At 45.6% G+C, this 20850-nt stretch overlaps 1 protein-coding gene across 1 annotated transcript; it reads right to left on the reverse strand.

Moving 5' to 3' along the window:
- Positions 1–4911: 4911 nt before the first annotated feature.
- Positions 4912–17539, reverse strand: LOC136483908 (uncharacterized). Its single transcript, XM_066481086.1, has 5 exons — positions 14447–17539; positions 12619–14325; positions 12037–12385; positions 10798–11950; positions 4912–7785 (listed from the first exon to the last, which is right to left on the reverse strand). The coding sequence occupies exons 1-5, from the start codon at positions 14952–14954 to the stop codon at positions 6139–6141; spliced, it is 5364 nt and encodes a 1787-aa protein (XP_066337183.1). The 5' UTR covers positions 14955–17539; the 3' UTR covers positions 4912–6138.
- Between the last annotated feature and the right edge of the window lie 3311 nt (positions 17540–20850).

Raw genomic sequence — 20850 nt, forward strand, 5'->3', positions numbered from 1 at the left:
ATGAAGATTGAGATGTGCATAATGGTATTGGGATGGAGGTTGCACAGACTAACCACCTAGAGCTCCAACAGATCCCTCAGGAATAGGATGAACAGGAAATCCCAACCCCGCCAGAAATAATCCTCGAATACCACCACTTCATCGGTATGAGGCGTTGGGAAGGACTCACCGAGGGCCGGCCGCCATCCGACGGTAGCACGGTCAGGAAGAACGCCAGCCTCCACCAATCTATTAAGCTCCGCCTCTCCCGTTCACGACGGCACCCACTCTTCGTCACGCCGGGCGCCGGCGCTCGCCTTCTTGGGGCTTGTTTTCTTCGATTTGGCAGCTCCCTTCTTCGGCGCCATCTCTCAGATGTGATTGGGGTTTGGCGGCGGAAGCAAATGTGGATGCGAATCTAGGAAACGCGAGGATTGAGGATGTAAACGGAATGGCAAAGTGGCAAAGGTGGGAGCGAAGGATGCGGCGGCGCAGTTATAAAGCACTTTCCCCACCCTTTCGCATTCGAGGGTTTTTGGGGAACCGTTCCCGCGATTTGCGCCCCTCCGAATTCTTCGACGCGGCTTAATGGGCCGTAACCTGGGCTTTCACGCAACCGCAGCCCATGTCGCTCATTTATCGCTACCGTTGGTTATCACTCGCCGAATAATCGCTGACTTCTCCGCCATTTATTGAGGCTCAGTAACAGTTACTGTACAGCCATTACTCCTAGTTTTTTCTCCACGGTTGGGTTTTTCAGATATCTCGTAAACGGCTCGGGGACTGGCTAGCCTGCTCGGCTGGTCTTTTTATTATTTTTATGTTTCTGACCCTGGCACCATGTGACTGCTGTCACCTACTATCAGGCTCGGGGACTAAGTGGGCACACTTCACCTTGCGGTGAATGTGCTCTCTCTCATTTAGGGCTTCGCTCGAGGACTGGCTGCCTGCTCGGCTGGTCTTTTACTATTCTTCTACTTTGGACCCTGGCACCACATGACTATGTCATCTACTGTTAGGCTCGGGGACTAAGTGGGCACACTTCACCTCGTGGTGAATGTGCTTGCTTTATTCCAGAAGACTCCACGCCTCTTGAAGTTGAAGAAGACTATCTCCTTTTCTCGTGGTCGGACTCTAAGTGGGCACACTTGTTCCACTGCGAAGAAATTTTCGGTTCTGAACTTGAGCTCCTTACACCCTTATGGCAAGCCGTGCTTGGGTTATGCTGCTCGGCTATGGTTCGTGATGCTCGGTAGACAATACACGCTGCTCGAGCAACTGCTCACAACTGCTCAGCAACTCATCACGGTGGTCGACCATGAGTTCGACTGCTCGGCTTCGTTTGCACCTGCTTGGACAAGCTCAAGACGGCGTTGCACTACGGGTACAAGGCGCTCGAGGACTAGCTATGGGGGGTATGACCCTGGATACCCACGGTAGACCACATGGGCTACGCCCTCAAGGGCGGCCCAGCCCATAAGATGAAGCCTTGCGGGGCACGACTCTGGTCGGCGCCTTCCGCAAGACATCTAAAGATATCCTAAAGATACTACGAAGATCTGTTAGGATATGTATGATCCCAAGATTCCTGTAATCAGTTATTACTTTCTGGTTATCTCTCAGATCTAACCGACTTGTAACCCTGCTCCCTGGACTATATAAGGTGGGCAGGGACCCCCTCCAAACTCACGCAATATCATACGATAGCTAATACAAACCAACATACCACAGGAAGTAGGGTATTACGTCATACTGACGGCCTGAACCTGTCTAACTCGTGTGTCTCTGTTGCCTTCTTGTTCTTGATCTTACGCTCCTCTACCGATCAATCTACCTTCGTGGGATACCCCTTGGAGGACTGCTGACGATATTCTATCAACATGTACAGATCTGAGAAAGTTTTTATCCTCAGTGGGCAGCATAGTAAGAAGCAACAGAAGTGGAGGAAAGGCAAGCAGTGGAAGCAGGCGCACACTAAGCAGCAGAATACGAGTTCGTGAGAATTGACCAATCCCTACAACAAGATAGAAGAGAGAAGGTAATTTATTTTTTATTCTTTTCTCCCCTTCTGCTAGGATGCAGCAGCCATTGCATGTGTGATCTTTCTCGTTTAATGGATTCATTTTGCCATCTATTTGTTTAGTGGATTTTAGTTTAAAGCGAAGTACTAGATAAAAAAGGAGCATTTGAGTTAAAAGCAAAGTATTGATCCGATTTACTCTGTGATCCAGTTCATTATTCCTTCTTAAGGATCTACAAGTGGTGGGTATATGATAGTTATCTCTCATAGCACCTGACTGAGGCAACATCATGTTTTTACACTTGTTGAATCACTGTAGGGTTACTTTTTCAAAACAATATTTGCTGATTTGAGCTAGCAGGATGATTTTGACGCTTGTGTGGTTATGTTCACCTCATCTTGTATAGGCCTATCTCTGTCCCCAAGGAAGATTCATAAAGCTTATAGTTTTTCATATATTGCTATGGAGTTTTTCATGTCCTATGAATGCAACAAGTGGAGTCTCTTTTTCTACTAATAGTAGCTTTTTCTACTAATAGTAGAGGTGAGTTCTGTTACACATATGGGTTAAGATGCCTACTTTAACTAAGTAACAAGTGTGGATACATGATAGTGGACTAGACTATCTAGGCTCTCAATATGCTCCTGTCTTATTTCAAATAAGTTAACGATATTCAAATAAATAATAGTTGTGCCATAGAAGCTTAAACTTGGCCAAAGAACATGCATTTTTTTCAAAGATAGCACCTTTTTGCACATGTGAGTTTTATTCCTGATCAAGTATTCTTTGCAGGTGTTTATTGAGGCCATCTCTGAATTGCTGCAAGAGGATCAAGGTGCTCATGGTGGCTATTTTCGTTCACGATTTCTAGTGACAAAAGATTTTGTTGTGCGGGCAAAACATGAGTTGTGAGCTGTAGAAGCAAACATCTTAGTTGTGTAGGTACTTGAGTGAGCTAGCTTGGTTATTGCCTTAGTATTTCGTGTGAAAAAATTGTACAAGTACAAATGCTTATGGTTCTAATGAAAATGACGAGCTATATATGTTTTGTCAATTGTGAACTTTGTTCCGGTTTATGTGTTTCATGAGTGTGTATGTCTTAATGTCTGACATGGTTAATGTTAATTGCATGGTTAATGTATAAACAAATGATATTATATGGTTAATTTTTTTGTATGTCTAGCTTTAGGTGGTTGGTCGCTATATATATATCTCAACAGATAGTGTGTTGCTATAAGTTTATAATAGGCGTCAGATAGTCGGTCGCTATATGTACAACACGGCATCAGATGGTCGGTCGTTAAAAGTTGGTCGGTCATTAAAGATTTATAACGACACCGGTATCAACAACAGATACAAGGGTTGTTAAAAAGATATAACAACCAACCGTATGTCGCTAAAACGGCTTTTAACGACCCACCGGGCGACGCTAAAGATAGGTTGTGGTATAGTGACACTAGATAACAAAAATTGCCCATCAGACCTATGACGGTCGACTTCCTAAATGGCGAGAGGTCTTTAATTTAGTAGATACTATGAGACAGGCCCTGCAGCCATGACTGAAGCCCGGGGGCGTTCCCGGCATTGGGTGGCCGTGACTGACCAAGGAAGGCCGGATATGAGAGTCCCCATGGCACCGTCTTGACCAACCGTTCCCCAGCTGGGACGACTTTACATGCATGATACCTAATTCATAGTGATGTCCTAGCTAGGAAGTAACAGCATGATGCTCATGCCTTTGGGTTTCAGCTAATGGACGCGAAATCCATGATGTCCATTGACATGAGGACAGGTTCTTCTTTAACCTTCATTCAAGGTTGGCAACAAGCCACATCACACAAGATAAGTAATCCATTTCTCACACACCGAAAACGACAATCAGACGGAAGTGGGGGGAGGGGGGTTTGAATAGGAGCCTCAAATTTCTTTCGAAATATTAAGCTGCTGTCCCAAAATCACATCCAAAAGAAAAACACGATAACAGCGACTTGTGGATGGATATTCCCTAGGAACGCAATGGGATACCACAACAAGCACGAAGCACTTCTGAACGGAAGGACAGAAAATGAGATACTCAAAGGCACCACTTAAGCAAAACATCATCATGCTAGACTTAGTGACAGATCCATGCAAATGCTTTTCAAAACCATGCGATGTTTCATGTAGTTCCATGCACCATGCTACAAGAGACTCGATACGTAAATCACACATACATGAACATTGCGTTAAAGGAATAGCCAAACAATTTCAATGTCTTGAATTTAAACTCTGATCCCAGTGATATGTATACCATTATAATAAGAAGAAACAAAGGGAAACAGAATACTGCTCATTTCTTTCAAGTCTTTCCTCTTTATTTTCTGCTCTGTGAAAAATGACCAGACAGTGTGGGCGGACATGCATGGGCCCTGGGCTGGGTGCTGCAGCTTGGGCTGAGGCCCAAAGTTTGTTGGAGTAGGTCTTCAGCAGCCCGCGACCCCAATGCCAGACCAAGGAAGAGGCCGTACCTCACGGCCAGCCCAACACAGAGACAGCCCAAGACATCCATACTCCTGCTCCTGCCTGGCCAGCAGCTCGCCGATTCTCTTCCCGTTCCCGGCGACGGCGTCACGGCGAGGCTGCCCAGGCGCTCAAGATCCACAGCTCCGCGCCACTGCCTCCGCCCCCAGCCCTCCACGCTCCAACCGGCCACGCTTTCGTTGGCAGCCCCTTCTGCAGACTGCAGCCTTACCCCGCGGCGGCGCCCGGCCGCAGGTGTCAGGTCGCCCCTTCAGCAGCAGGCGCTCCCCAAGGCGGGCAGGCAGAGTGACATGGTCCGCGCTCCAGATTTCAGAAGTCGAGAGGGAGGGAAGTGGCACCACTCACCAGCGCACGGCACCGCCCCTGCTCTGCTGTGCTCTGCTGCAGGCTGCTCACGGTTAGATCTGAGAATACTGAACAATATATGGGATTAGGGTCTAGTTGTTGATTTCAATTTTAGAATGTCTGTTGACTAGTTCCTAATACTCACATTCCAGTTTGCAATATTTCATTCATATGTCGTAGGCATAGAAACCTAGGAAGGATCGAAAGATATTTTAGTAAGAATGATGCATCGAAGAGTAGTGGTGGAACTAAAGAGAACCGGGTTCAGAATAAAAAAAACACGGCTTGATCTTATTATGTATTTGTTGAAGATGAAAAAACAAATTCTAAAGCACCCTCAAGTCTTAAAAACCCATATGTTATGTTTGCCCCGCGATAAGCTAAGAAATGGATGTTGGGTATTGTATTTGTTTATTTCAGTTCATAATGTTATATTGTTTTTTCAACAACTTTGACATTTTTAAAATTTTAATGTGGAATTAAACACGACCATCAAGATGGTGTGAAATTTTGAAGACATGTGTGATCTTTTGATTACGGGATGGTCTCTATTTGTACATATTGCTTGAGCATTTTGAATTGATATCATCATTTCTGTTTTTTGTTATATCTATTAGTACGCCACTAGTACAGGTTCTAGCCCTCTATTATTTAGACCCCTCTTGCTTGGTTTCTGGGTCCGCCACACTCCCAGACACCATCAAATGCGCACCAGAGATGTATGAAACATCCGGTCCTGTCACTTGGCCCATTCGGTGAGATGATGATAAACATGCAGAGCACAAAAGGAACTCAGTTAACAAGCCAAATATCACACTTATTATATAGATGGAGCCAGCCACACCACATGCTCTGGAGGGAGGCCACATAGTACACAACCAAATCCATGAGCATGCATGGGCAACCAAGGCCTTTATGCTCACACACACAGTACAGAGGCAACCACTCGAGGCAGGCAAGCATCTGCATGCGTGCCTCTGCCTCCGGAGAGGAAGGCCACACACAAGTACACAGTAATCATGGAAATCCAAATCGATACACATGAGCACAGTCACAGCTTAGAAGCTGCATCTTGCTCCACACCTCAATCACACACACACACAGACGTGCACTCAGATGGCACGTGCAGCTGATGCACTGATGTGCAATTATTGGAGTCACACCACTGACTTCAGAGTAAGCAAAACACAAACACCCACACAGAACTGAAACAAACACTCACACAAGCCAACGATGATGGAAGCAGAATGTAAACCTTAGCTTCCTCGATCAGCTACTGCTGATCCTTCTTCTTGGAGAAATAGCTAGTGGTGAAATGTGGAAAGCATGACACATCATCCTGTTTCTCTTCGTGTGCTTTGTCGTCCTTATGTGGCGGTTTCTTGTGTGTGAGAACAGGCTTGTTTTTGTGTGCTTTGATGTCTTTCCTCAACTGACGAGGGACGGAGTCAGCATTCAGCTCAAGGTCCTTCAATTTCCCAATGTTTTCCATGCCAGAGATTTGGATTTCGTCTTGAGGATCAGACCCATTGTAGAACCAGATGATCTTCTCAAGGTTAGGACAAGATCTGCTGTGGAAGTTGATTTTTCTTATCTTAGAGCACTTGATAATAAGTAGGTTTAGGTTACCGAATTCATCTTTGTCAATGGTAAGCTGGCTTTCATCTTCATCATAAGAACTGTCTAGGAGCTCTAGGCAGCACATGCTTCGTTTCTTCGAAAGGAGTTTATATATATCATCGCCTTTGTTGAGTAAGGTATCAGAGAGAGTCACCTTGTTAATCTTATCGGCATTGTTAAATAGCGAAAGGAAGATTGTCTTGTCACCTTTCACTTCGATCTCTCTGAGTTTTGGAGGGTTACCAGACACAGTAAGTTTGGACTCTTTGCTGGCCATGTACAAGATGATCTTCTCAAGCTCAGGAGCGGCCCCATTTTCAAATATGATGTTGATCTTTGTTGTGTCCTCAAAATGGAAATATCTAAGATGCTGGAATTCTTCCTTCTTGAAGGTGATATTTCTCTCAGTAATTTTCTGTGGAGCTACTCCATCTTCAGCTTGTGAAACTTGTCCAGTGCTTTTCTGAGGAGCTGCTTCAACTTCAGAAGGCGAACCAAGTTCAGTGTTTATCTGAGGAGTTACTCCATCTTCAGGAGGCTGAACAGATTCAGTAGTTTTCTGAGAAACTGCTCCATCATCAGGAGGTGAAACAAGTTGATTCTTTTTCTGAGGAACTGCTCCATCTTCTGGAAGTGAAGCAAGTTGAGTGTTTTTCTGAGGAGCTGTTCTATCTTCAGTAGCCTTTACAGGTTCAGTGCTTTCCTGAGGTGGTGCTTCTCCGGAGAAGGAATAAAAAAATTCATTGCCCTTCAACTCGAGCTCCTTCAACATTGGAAGGTGACCGACACCATAAAGATACTTTATGTTGGTGGAGGACAAAACAATCTTCTCGAGTGCAACAGCTGCTCCCTTTACAAAGTTGATGTCAGTCATATTGGGTCCATCGATAAGTAAGCATTTCATATGTTCGAATTCTTCCTTTTTGAAGGTGAGCTGAGGATCATTGTATGCAAAATGACAGAGCCTGATGCAGTGTAACTTGGGAAGAGAGTCAAGCACCTTAAGGTTTCTCTGCTCCAACATGGTGCCACTCAGAACCACCTTGGCAAGTTCACTGCTACCTTTGCCCAATAATGAGAGGATCCGCACCCTATTTGTGCGTCCGTTGATGCTTACACTCTCTAGGAGTTTCGGTGGTTGTATCAAGCGGCTGTATATACGGTCTGTTAGTAACTTTAGTTCAATGAAGGTTTCCTCCTTCCTGGTTTCAGCTATCGTGATCGAAACGGGCTGAAGGCACTCTTTTGTAGCACCCGGTTTTAAGAACAAAACCAGATACGCACCATATGTGAGCCCATGAAGTCAAATCTTACATATAGTTACAAATAAGGGTAATATCAAAAGACAATGCTCAATATATAACGTACTTAGTATAAAGGATATAATCTTAGACAGCAAACAACGGAAAAACAACTTCGATCTTCGGGTGAAGACTCTAATCCACAGGGACAACTGATTGGTTGATCACAAGCCTAATTCCTCTAAACTCTAGCAATCTGGTACCTATTCGAGATTTTTTTCAAAGATTTAAAAAGTAAAGCAAGCGTAAGTACATGTCGTACTTGACAAATATAACATAGGGTTCATGTGGCTCAAATGCTGACACTGGTTTCACTGCGATTAGCTTTTAATTGTTACAATTTTAGCAATTGAGTAGCAACAAGTTTATCACCAGCCCATGTAAACACATGATTAGGTAAACATGAATAATGAATAACATAAACAGTAATCATTAGTGAGCATCTTCATTATCAGTATCATTAGTGTTCATCATCTATTCCATAAGGGTTCCAAGGCCGCTCGTGATCGTGAGCACTGCTGTTATAACAGTTTTACACTCTGCAGAGGTTGTACACTTTCACTGTGAGTCGTGATTTACCCTTTCGCCCGAGGTGATCAGCTTCTTGACCCACTACTAAGGAAGGTCGTCAGGGTTTACTATGAAGCCTTTCAAAGGTTCGTCTAACAAGTTAGGGCCATTTGATTCACTCGGCAAATAGATGTAGAGCCCTCCTTCCCGATGGCACAATGACGCGCAGCCTATACATTAGGGGATAGAGGACGCACTATACCCGATTCGGCAAGCCATTCTTACGCCATAAAGGTAACCTCTAATAAGCTAGAAAAGGTCCTCATACTGAGCTAAAGCCAGAGCCATGTAGCCCTCACAGTTGTACTGTAAGTCCTGGATGATCATTTACAGATAAGTCCTTAGGGAGAGTAATCTAGAGCACCATAAAATAGCCCAATGCTCTAGCCCCCTTGTTCCATGTTGCTAGAAAACATCTTTTAGTGTTTATTGCATATACCATTAGTCAAGTTACAATATCATGGTTAGAGTTGCACTAACATCATACTACCCAATACAATACCCCATAGGTATCAAGGAATCCAAGATATCAAATAGCTAGGAAAATTACTACGGTTGTCAAGGCAGACACATGTATATGATTAAAATGATATTAAGGTGAATAGGACAATAAGAAACATCCCATGCTATACTTGCCTTAAACTCAGATCCTTCTTTTGCTGAATTGTAACCTCTAAAGGACTTCTTCTGGATCACCAACTTTTATATCACAAACGCAAAGCTTACCGACTGGACATGATCATAAAACACCACACAAGCATCCATACAATCACACATGAAGCAAACAAAAAAAGGGCATACCCAGTGCAGAGAGCTCCCGCTCTGTGCGGGGTCTGGGGAAGGGTGTTAGTGGCAAGCCTTACCTTCGCCTGTGCAATGCGAAGAGACCGTGACTCGAACCCGGGACTTTCCGGTCACAGGAGGTAAGACTCTATCGCTTGCACCAGACCCGCCCTTCACGCACGACGCAAACAATAGAACTAAATTAGAACAGTACACCAAACATATGAAACAACAAGTAAAAATGTTTTAAAGATGTTCTACAGGTTGCTATGAACACACAGACGCGAAAAGCACTCTAATCGGAGCTATAACGAAAAAGTTATAAATTAAACAAGATTTTCTTTCATAAAATAATAGATTAAATCTAACCTCGAATTTCAAAAGTTAAAATTATATTTAACAGTAGTATAAACATGTAGATTACACAATTACGAATCTAACGCAACTTGAACGGGTCATATCGGAGTTAAAATGGAGATTTTATGGCCGACACAAGGTAGTGGCAATTTTGTAAATAGATGAAACTTAATTTTCGAATTTAAAATAATTAAAATCTGATTTTAAATCTGCCTGAGGACTGCGGATACTATTTAAAGAAAAGGCAGGGGCTCTTTAGAATAAGGGAAGGGACGGCGGGTTCTATTACGCGAAACTGCAATGGCTCATTTGAAAGATTGCCGGCCGAAGGGGTAACGCGTGATCTCAGCCGTTGGATCTAACTCGGTCGGCCAGGATTATAAGAGGGAGGGTGAGAGAAGGCGCGTCCGGCTGGCGACGAGCTAGCTACGGTGGCGCCATGGCCGGAGACGGCGGCGCTAGGGGAACACGGCCTACGGCTATGGATTCAAAACGAGAAAAGTACCGGGAGAACGAGGGGATGATGGCGAACTTACCATGGCAGATCTTGGCAGCATGGGGTGGGTCGAGGTGGCGCAGCGCTCGGCGGCGCCAGCGGTGGACGGTGCGGCGGCTCGGCGCAAGCGGCTAGCTCCAAGGCTCGGGGTGGAGGCGGCGACACAATGCTCGGCTTGAATGGGGGCGGAGAGACGTGGAGTGCACGGCAAGGTGGACGGCGTCGCGGCAGCGGAGTCTCAGCGGCGGTGGTGGAGTCCGCATCGGGCACGAGCGGGAGGTAGGTGACGACGCTGACCTGTGGGTCCTGGGCGTCAGCGGGTGAGAGAACGGGGCCGGTTGTCAGCGACGGCACGCGGAGAGAGAGGCGGGGATGTGGCCTGCGCAGCACGGGCCTTCGGCTGGCTTGCCGGGCGGCCCACGAGCGGAGGCGCGGGGGAGAAGGGCGCGGGCGACGCGGGGCTGGGCTGTCTGCTGGAATGGGCCACGGGAGATGGAGAGTGGAGCAGGCCGCCTGGGCCGAGGGGAGAAGGGAGAGAGTGAGGTTTGTTTTTTTTCTTCTCTGAATTCTATTTTCAATCCATTTTCAAACCATTTCAAAAGCATTTGAAATTATTTTGAATTTTGGACAAAACCACTGATCACAACAAATAAAATGCAACGGCATGGATGCTCAAACATGTTGCTACCTTATGATAAATTTTAAATTAATATTTTTTTTATTTTCCTATTTTTTCATGAGCACAAAAACTCCAAATAAAATCATTTTAGCTCTATTTCCAAAAATTCAAATTTTAGGGTGTTACATCTTTCAAGTCCCCAATGGCTTGAAGCAAATTCAAGAGGTGTGTGTCATTGTCATTGATAACTACACCGAGCTTCCTCAGCTGCCAAAACTTCCTAATGTCCTTCAACTCATTTCCATGTGACGAAGCCATGACATTAGACAACACCTCTAGGTTTTCCATTTTCTCAACCTTGAATGGGATACTGACACATGAGCATACTGACTTCTGCTTCCTATTGGTTATGCCTGTGCCATTACCGCTTGCACTTGAATCAGTGTCACCAGCAAGCAGGCGCCTTAGCTTCAGGAGCAGGACATGCCTTGTTTCCTTTGGAGGCACACTGGTTTGCTGGATGTCCAATATTTCTAGGTCATGGAGGTTGTTGATTTCTCTGGGTAGATGTGTAATATTTGTTTCCCTTAGGCTTAGATACTTGAGAAATGGAATGTTGTTGCATATGGCCTTGAGGTAGTAGTTTTTGTCGTCAAAACATAGACAACCTTGCAGATCTAGCAATTTGAGTAGTGATAGCTGAGGTGAATAATGATGAAGCTCCTTGACAAACTTTTCTATGGTATCAGAGGCGCGGAGTCGGAGACCACTGAAGATGGAGAAGTGCCTAGCCAAGAGGTGTGACAAGCGTGGATCCAAAATGTGTTGCTTTTTAGCCATTTTGGTTATAAATCCATGGACAAGATGGCCAACCATGCAGCTCTTGAACTCTCCTTTAGCACTAATATCCCCAGGACAAACAAGACACCGGTCGATGAGAGCATCGAAACATTGCTTAGCACGGCGAACTGCAATGGACCAGTCTTCCTTTCTTATGAGCCGTTCTATAAGCCATCGTCCTATTAAGGTTGACCGCCTGATGTTGTCACCTTGGCTGAAGATGGCTAGGTACACCAAGCAGGTCTTGTGCTCTCTAGCAATGTTTTTAAGGCGTCGCCTAATCGGCAAGGCGCTACAGGCGGGACGACTTGGCGGACGACTCGCCTCAGATTGGTATGGCGTCCGCCTTACTACCATGGCGTCCGGAAGTCGTCGATTTGGCGTCCGATTCGTCGAAATCGAGCAAGGCGGGCGCCATACGGGGATGGCCATGGTAGGAAAACGCGGGCGCGGGAGAAAGGACGGGGAAAGTGTAGGCGCGCGGGAAAGCATCGCGCGCGCGGGAGATTAGGCGCGCGGGGAGAGAGGAGCGCAGGAGAAATCAGAGAGCAGAGAGAGGAGCGCTCGCAGGGAAGACGAACCTACCTGCTCGCCCGCGCGAACGCGTTCGCCCGCGCCGCCGGTAGAAGCTGCTGCCGCCGAGGCTCCGCCTCCCCCTCCCCTGTTCCCCATCTGCGCGAGGAGCAGCCGCCGGCGGGCTGCTGTTTCCCCGTCGCCTCTTCTGGTCCTCCATTGAGCAGGACACGAGCCGCTTCGCCTCTCCCTTTCCTCTTCCCCACCCACGCGAGGAGCAGCTGCCGGCGGACTGCTGTTTCCCCACCGCCTCCTCTGGTGAACATCGAGCAGGAGCAGGACCCGAGCCGCCGCCTCCAGTCTTCCCTCGAGCAGGAGCAGGACCCGAGCCGCCTCCTCCAGTCTTCCCTCGAGCCAGGTACTATGAAATACCTAGGTACTAACCCGAATTGTCTCTATTGCAGTGTATTGTTGGATGCACACTTGGGGCTGCGGGCTGCACAGGAGAGGACAACACCAAGGTATGACATGCTTCCAGTTCTCTAGTCTATACTACTGTTGGATGGCCGTAAGGCGTCGCCTCGCCTTACGCCTTACTCGCTTTAGTGTAAGGCGGTAGTTGGTCGCCTCGCCTCGCTTTACCGCCTTAAAAACCTTGCTCTCTAGACAGATCTTTGTAGGAAAACTTGAATATCTTCTTTGCATTAATGGCCAATGTGTTTTCTGGACTTGCAGGATCCTGCACCTGCAGGCACTCAGATAGCCTCGCTACTTCTTTCTTGCTCCTATTGGGATTAGCATACAAAGCACCAGCGAACATCTTCATGCAGAATTCATGTGGATGGCACTTGTCCAAGATGTCGCGGAAAATCTGGGTGCTGTTGTCATCTTCGTTGTTCACCCTATGTTGTGTGAGCTTGAGTACAATATCATGGTATAGTCCAACAAGAGAATATGTTATTGGCTCTGTGGGTGGGTAGCAAAACTCTTTGGCCTTCTGGCTGTCCCTCGTAGTGACTATCATTGCACTGCCCTTGGCGCACTTCAATAGCTTCACCGCATTCATTATATCCTCCCACTTGGGTCCACGTCTTCTATTCTCATCGTGCAGGATAATAAGCAGATTATCTTTATCATCTAAAAGCTCATTGATTTGATCCACTATCCATTTGATCATCATCTGCTGCTTAATCTTGAGCTCCATTTCTGGAATCTTGTCCTTGGTATATTGGATGGCACTGGCGATTTGATCTTCACCAGGATTTTGTTCTCCTGGGACACGGGACTTGGTAGACTGTGTGACTGCTAAAACGTCTTCTTTAATCACACAGATGATGATTTCTTTGATCTGATCCTGATTTCTTTGGTCTGCTGCAGGAGCAGGAGCAGGATTACTTGCACTGGTCAGGAACAGCTCCTGCAGAATGTGTTCGTACTGGCTGTCGTGCAGGTTCACGCCTTCACTTTTCATATACTTTGCCAGCTTCATAGCTGTTTTCTTTATAATCTTTTGCTCATCCGATTCTAGTACGTCCTTGGTTTCCTGCTCATTCCTTTCCTCCTTACATAGCACTAGCAGTGCCAGGTAGAGTGCACCTAAGGGTCTTGCTGTGTTTGTCACACTTAGTTGTTCAACAATATTGTTTACCCCTTGTGTTGCTCCATTGTTGTTGGCCTTGGCCCCCACTGTTTGTTGAGTCACGTTGTTGCTCCCTCCTTTTTCATCAACATTCTTGTCTCCCCCTTGTGTTTCTTCATTCTTGATGTTCCCCTCTGTTCCTCCTGTCATGTGCCCCCCTCCTGTCTTCTCATTGATCTTGCTCTCCATATCTTTAATCTTGTTTTCGAGCTCTTTAATCTTGCTGTCGAAATTGGCTTTGAATTCCTCTGTGACCGTGATCTGATTCCCCCCTTCTGTAGCCTCATTCTTGTTGCTCCGAGCCATTTTCATTTTAACACTGATCTTGCTCTCCATATCTTCAATCTTGTTTTTGAGTTTAATTTTTCCTTCAACTCTGCGTTCAAATTGCTGCCTGATTCTTCTTTTCTCCTTCCTTCCATTGCTCCAAACATCGAATCGACTAGTAACCTTTTCTTCCTTCCACTTCTTATCATCGTTGTGTTGCTTCTGAAGTCTGCATACACGCAGGATGAAGAGAAGAACCTTGTTGGGTCCTAGCTTATCTGATGGGTAGTGTACTGAAGGGAGCTTGATCCACACCGTGCGCTTAAATTGTGCGCTCGCTTTCTCCAAACCTTCACTTACAGTGATGTAGTCTGTATCTACTGGTACTACAATGGCGATGGAACGCATTGGTCCCGCGTTGGTCCTTAGTCTCGCCACCCAGTTGCATATCTTCTCTATGAAGTAGTTATCCAGATTGGGAGGCTCCAGAGCTAGATGGTGGTAGTAAGAATAATGCTCGGCCACTGCTCCTGCCTGATGCTTGACATCTTCATCCTCATCATCGTCTTCTGCAGCCGCTGGAAGTGCAGCAGCAGCTTGAGACGAGGACGAGGATGATAGCATCAGTGTCGACGACGACGTGGCGCCACCACCAGGGGATCTCCACGCCGTACCTCAACCGGCGCTTGCCAACGTCGCCAGCCCGCTCCATGAGCTCACGCAGCCGGGTGGCTGCTATGTTCTTGGCGATCAACTCCTGCACGAACCAGTAAGCCCACCAAAAGTGGCCTTTGAGACCACCCCTGGCGCGGTGGATTGCCGGATCACCGCGTAGTAGGTAATGGGCGATGCAGTTGCTGCAGTCGTGGGCGAGGTGCCGGACCTGGTTCATCCACGTCTGCACCTGCTCGTCATGCGAGCCGCCGGGAGGAGCTGTCCTGGCTAGGTGCTCTAGGAAGCTGTTCATGCTCTCCATCTCCTCCTTGATGAACTCCACGTCGTTACCGACGCGTCTCAGCAGCTGGGCCTCAGCTCGGAGGACGCCCAGCAATGAGCTGATGGCTCCAGCCGCCAGCTCCGCCATGGCTACAACACAGGGCGGTGGCTTCTGCCACCGCCGCCGTGGTCTCGTTGGACAGTAGAGACACCTAATTCTCCTTAGCTTAGCGTTGTAGTTGGGCCGACAAGAAACGGCCGATGACAGCCTCCCTGATGGTGCAATGGATTACTCATCCATTGGGTTAGTTTTGGTCTGTGGTTGATTTGCTATAGGTCTGTTCTCTTCAACACTGTACCAGTGCTAGCTAGGAACCCAGCTCTATTTCTTGAAGAAATGCATGGCCAGAGGTATGCCCTGGCTTGCTAGTTTCTAATCTGCTCTTTTCTTCTGGTCAAGGCAACCAGATGCCAGATGGACGTTCTATTCCACTGAGGATTCTTCAAGGTATTGCCAGTGATCGACTTTATCCTTTGCTTGCTTTCCTTCCCTGTTCTTCGCATCTTTTCACTCATTGGACAAACCACAAATGAAGGAAGGCATGGAATAAAGTAAGGGGAGTAAAACCTGCCATTCCTCTTTAGATAAAAGCTAACTATAGTTGGATGAGCATTTTTTCATCCTTATTATGTCCCTATAGGCAGTTAGGCGCTACTACCTCCACTCCAAATTATATGTCCTCTTTGGATGGCTTTTGAGACAGCCCAAAACATCTTATAGTTAAGAAAGGAGGGAGTATTATCTAAGCCACCTATTGGTCTAGATGCAATGGATGGAAACAAAATGGTTTCTACCACAATCGAAAATTGTTAAACATCTACAAGGTTTGAATCGCACATCTTGGTACCCCTCCAGGTCTAAGGGGGTATGAAATGCTGAACCTATGGCGCAAACAGATCGTCAGGGAGGATGCACACAATTGTCATCTTTATCAATCAAATTATCGCGGACATGCAGACTCAGACTCCTATCTTTTGTTTTCTAATCTTGAATGTCATGGTCATGCCTCTCCCCTATTTTTTTTTACCATCAAGAAAGCCAAACAAACTTTTGCCCCCCATTCCGCGGACAAAATAGAGCTACGCTAATTTTGATGCATAACAAGGTACAGCGGAAGGGAGCTTTGATTTATTCCCTCTCTTTAACTTTATCTTTTCCTTTATCCCTGCTAAAGGCTTGCATCAGACGGGCCCAAGATTTGACGAATGTGTATTCAGAATTTCAAAGTAAAAAAGACTTGATTGGTTCAACCCTATTTTTCAACATGAATAATAATTGATCAACCCTTGAATACAATTAATTAGCAAAAATAATTGGTATTCAATGAAAACGCTTGAATACCCCTTGGCCCGCCCTTGTAATAAAAAGGGCATGCATGAAAAATAAAAAAAATTAATATTACTAATTAGTGTCTCCAATTCTCCCAAGGTGTGACAAAAAAAAATAATTCCAGTAAATTCTCACAATAATTAGAAATGTATGGCATTTAATTTGGATACCTGCTCTTCTAATTATCTGTGCACACCAGTGATCGGGATGGAATGGGCTATGGTGGTGGCGCAATAGAGAGAGGACCAAAATATAATTGACATCGTTAAGAATTCCGAAATTTAGAGGCTCCTCATACAGTACTTCTGGTGCATCTTTCCTAGAATGCAGATTTATAGCGAGGAAATCTCATACCTCCATCCCTATACTAAGTGTAGTACCTTTCCCAAATTTACAGGGAGGAATCTATGCGAAACCACCTTTCTCTCTTCCGAGAATTTCTAAAGGAAAGGAGAATCGTTTCGCTGAAAACCCGTTTGGCATCATTTCCAGCAATTCTAGTAAAATTGAAATTGATTCAGTCATCCAAACACACCCTGAATTGACAGAGTTGACTAGTAGTCACTGTGAAATTGCTAATGATTAGACTATGAGAGTAGTGACTTCAAAAATATGCTTGTCCTGTTCCTTCGGAGTTGGCTATTAGCATGGGTGGGAGGATTATTGACCCACTTCGGTGCAACTTATCAACTAGCATTCAGCCTTAATTTGAACATAAAGCTGGCTACATACATCTCATATCAAAGTAAGTGCAAGAGAGGCCGCCAAAGAGTTCAAACATATGAGGATATTATTAGAGAAGAGTTTCTCTCTAAGGATAACACTGATCGCGAAAATCACATTGGTATGTCGCTTTTCCTTCACATCTGATCTTGGTTTTATTCATTGCCAAACTTCTGATTACTATTTAGGTGATCAAAACCATATAAAATTGGTGTGATCAAAACCATATAATATTAGGTGATCTTGGATGATCCCTTTGTGGAACTTAGATTTTAATTTATATGTTTCGAGTAGTGGTGTAATAACTTCTGATTCTTTCATCTTGATCTTGATATTTTGCAATGACACCACCAGTTTTAGGCTGCTCCATGATAGACACACCCCTAATTGAATGTTTTATGTTTGTGTGAGAGCATGAATTTTTATGCCAGTGTAGTTGCACAACAAAAGTTTACTTCTTGAAATATTAAGTTTTAGCGATATCCGTGATAAAAGGAGACTTTGAACTCCAACATGCCTTCATGGTATTTACTATCTTATTAATTGGCACCATCTTCTCAGTAGTAGTACACTCTGAATATGCATATTAGTCTGTGAACATCCCATAAACTTGTTTTGAAATTCTATTATGAACAAACTTATGTATTTTATCTTTTTTTTGGCAGATTTAGCTGAAGTTCGGAAAAATCATTGTGCTGCTGGTCCAAAAGTTACTGATGTCTTTGGAGTTCCTTCATGTTTTGATTAGTTGATTTACTATTTAGGGAGAAATCAATTTTTTGATCTAGAGTATGAAAGTATATTTTAGACATAATATGAAAAAGACGTTTTTCTAGTAGCACTACAGTATATATGGCTGGACAATCTGAGATCTAGTAATCGGATACATTTGGTAGTCATGGCATGTCAATACTCAATACTCAATATTATGTTCTACGTGCTCTTCAAAAAAAAAATGTTCTACGTCCTGTCAGTTTCAGTGAGTATGTTGTGAGCCGGCCATAACGATAACGAACTGTATTTTTATTTGAAGCCAAAAATATTTTATTAGCACAATGCCAGCAACATACTCCATAATTTATTAGCCGGCCATAACGTTATTACTTTTTTTTTAACTACAAATGAGTAGTATTTTTGTGCCCTTGTCACGATTCCAAAGAAATTACATGTATACAAAAGGACAGTTGTACGTTACAGAGCCAGAGAATTCCTTTTGATTGAGCTATCAACCCGTGTTAACCATTCAAACCGGATAACCAACCCAACCTAATACCCTAATCGAGACCATAGCAATCCGACGAAAATCAGCCTGCACCGCACTGATCTTGGGTTGTTTTGTAAGCGCGGGGCCGCTCATCCTCCAATCATCTGCTCTCTCGGAAACAAATATATCCACCGTTCTTATCCGCTCATCCGTCCGTCTCGCGTGAGTGCGTGGACGCACATCCATCCACCCCACTCTGCCCTACCACGCCGCCTTCCAGCACCGCACGCTCATCGGCTATCGCGCCGTGCCCTTCCCGCCACCACCCCATGCCCCCATCGCCGGCCACGCCGCACCCCATCCTAGTCACCTGCGCTGCTCACTCCCTCGCCATCCATTCGTCCCCATTGTCGCTCGCACTGCTAACCCCGCCATGGCCGCTAGGGCGCATGTGCCGTGGCACCTCAGGTCCTCCTCGGTCGAGCCAAGGGCACCCACGAGCATGGCCAGTGCTGGTGGTGTCACGCGTTGTGGCTCGTTGCTGGCTCCCACGCTGACGTCCGGAATCGATCGACCCTGGCCTTCCTCTCCCCTATATTGCATATGTATGTTTCAAGTGTTTCTAACATTTCAGATGTATGTTGTAATTGTTTCATCTTGATGTTGCAAAAGTAGATCAAGGACGTTGCACATGTTGCAAGTGTTTCAGAGGCATGTTGGAAGCATTTGTTCGACGTTTCATCTGTGTTTCAGACTATGTTGCAATTGTTTTTATCTGGATGTTGCATATGTTTTACACATATGTTGCATCAGTATGTTCCAAATATTTTAGCTGTTTCAGTCTTATGTTGCAGCAAGTGGTTTCATGTGCAAGTTGCAAGTGTTTCATTTGTAACACCCTAAAATTTGCAATATTTTAAAATAGGTAAATTTGATTTAATTTGGTATTTTGTGAGCATTTAAACCTAGAAATTTTTTGTTAAAATTAAAATCAAATATAAGGTTTAACAACTTGTTTGTGCATACATGCTGGTGAATTGGAATTATTGGAATGTGTGGCCTTGTCTAAAATTCAAAATGATTCAAATGGATTTGAAAAACATTTGAAAAAAAAGAAAACTTAACTCTCCCTCTCTCCCCTCTCCCTGCTGGAAGCCCATCCCGCGCAGCCCAACAAGGCCAGCCGGGCCGCTCTTGCTCTTCCGCTCTCCCCTCTCCTCATCAGAGCCGCGGCCCAGCACCAGCTTTCCTCCCGCGTGGCCCACCTTCTCCGCCGGCCTATTTCCCCACTTCCCCGCTTCGCTCCCTCTCCGCGGCCCAGTTTCACTTGGGCCTATCTAGCCGCATCACCGTGTTCCCCTCTCTCCGCGCCCTGTGTCACTGTTAGCCCGACCTCACGCGTCAGTGACACCGCCTTCTTCTTCCTCGCGCAGCAGCCGACCCAGACTCTGTCCGCCGTGAGAGTCTGACGTTGTCCCACGCCACGCCTTGCCGTGCACTCCACGTCTTCCTGCCCCATAAAAGCCAAACCCGAGCACCCGCCGCCTCCATCCAGCTCCGTCCGCGGCTGCCGCGTGCCCAAGCTACCGAGCCAACGCCGTAAAACCCTAGCGTCGGCGTCGCCGTCGCCCCGCCGAGCCGCCCGCCAACCTCGTTCTGTTCCTGCCTTCGATTTTGTTCGTGGTGAATTCACCATCTCCTTCTCCTTCTCCCCGTGCTTTCGGTTTGCTCTCCCGTGACCTCTAGGGTCGATTGCAAGCGCGCCGGCGAGGTGTCTCGCCGCCGGCCATGTCCACCGCCGCCCTCGGCTCCGTTTCTGGCGCCAGCATCTCTTCTCCCTCCTGGTCTTCTAGTCTTCGCTGCCCATCTACGATCGAACTGCTGAGATTGGTCGGTACCCCTTCGGCCGACAATCTTTCAAAAGAACTCCTGCAGTTCGCGTAATAGAACCTGTCGTCCCTGCACTTTTTCTAAAGAACCCCTGTACTTCTTCTTTATCATGCCCGCCATCCCTGGCTCAGTTTAAAATCCGATTTTATTAATTTAAATTCTAAAATCAAGTTCTAGCTATTTACAGAAGTGCCACTGATCTTATTTTGGCCATAATTTCTTCGTTTTAATTCCAATTTGACCCGTTCAAGTTGCGTTAGATTCGTAATTGAGTAATCTACATGTTCAAGCTACTGATAAATATATTTTCAAACTTTTGAAATTCAAGGTTAGATTTAATCTATTATTTTATTAAAGAAAATATTGTTTAATACATAACTTCTTCATTATAGCTCCGATTAGAGTGTTTTTCGCGTCTGTGTGTTCATAGCGAGATGTAGATTCGTTTTACAAACTTTTCATCTTGATTTTATGTTTGGTGTACTGTTCTAATTTAGATCTATTGTTTGCTTCGTGTATGATTGCATGGATGCTTGTGTGGTGCTTTATGATCATATCCAGTCGGTGAGCTTTGCGTTGGTGATATAAAAGAAGTTGGTGATCCAGAAGAAGTCCTTTGGAGGTTACAATTCAATAGAAGAAGGATATGAGTTTAAGGCAAGTATAGCATGTGATCTTCTTTGTTGTCCTATTCTCCTTAATATCATTTTAATCATATGCATGTGTCTACCTTGGCAACTATAGTAAGTTTCCTTGCTATTTGATATCCTGGATTCCTTGTTACCTATGGGGTATTGCATTGGGTAGTATGATGCTAGTGCTCAAACTAAAGCCATG

The sequence above is a fragment of the Miscanthus floridulus genome, chromosome 9, assembly GCF_019320115.1.
Source record: "Miscanthus floridulus cultivar M001 chromosome 9, ASM1932011v1, whole genome shotgun sequence".
In the NCBI taxonomy this organism is placed as follows: Eukaryota; Viridiplantae; Streptophyta; class Magnoliopsida; order Poales; family Poaceae; genus Miscanthus; species Miscanthus floridulus.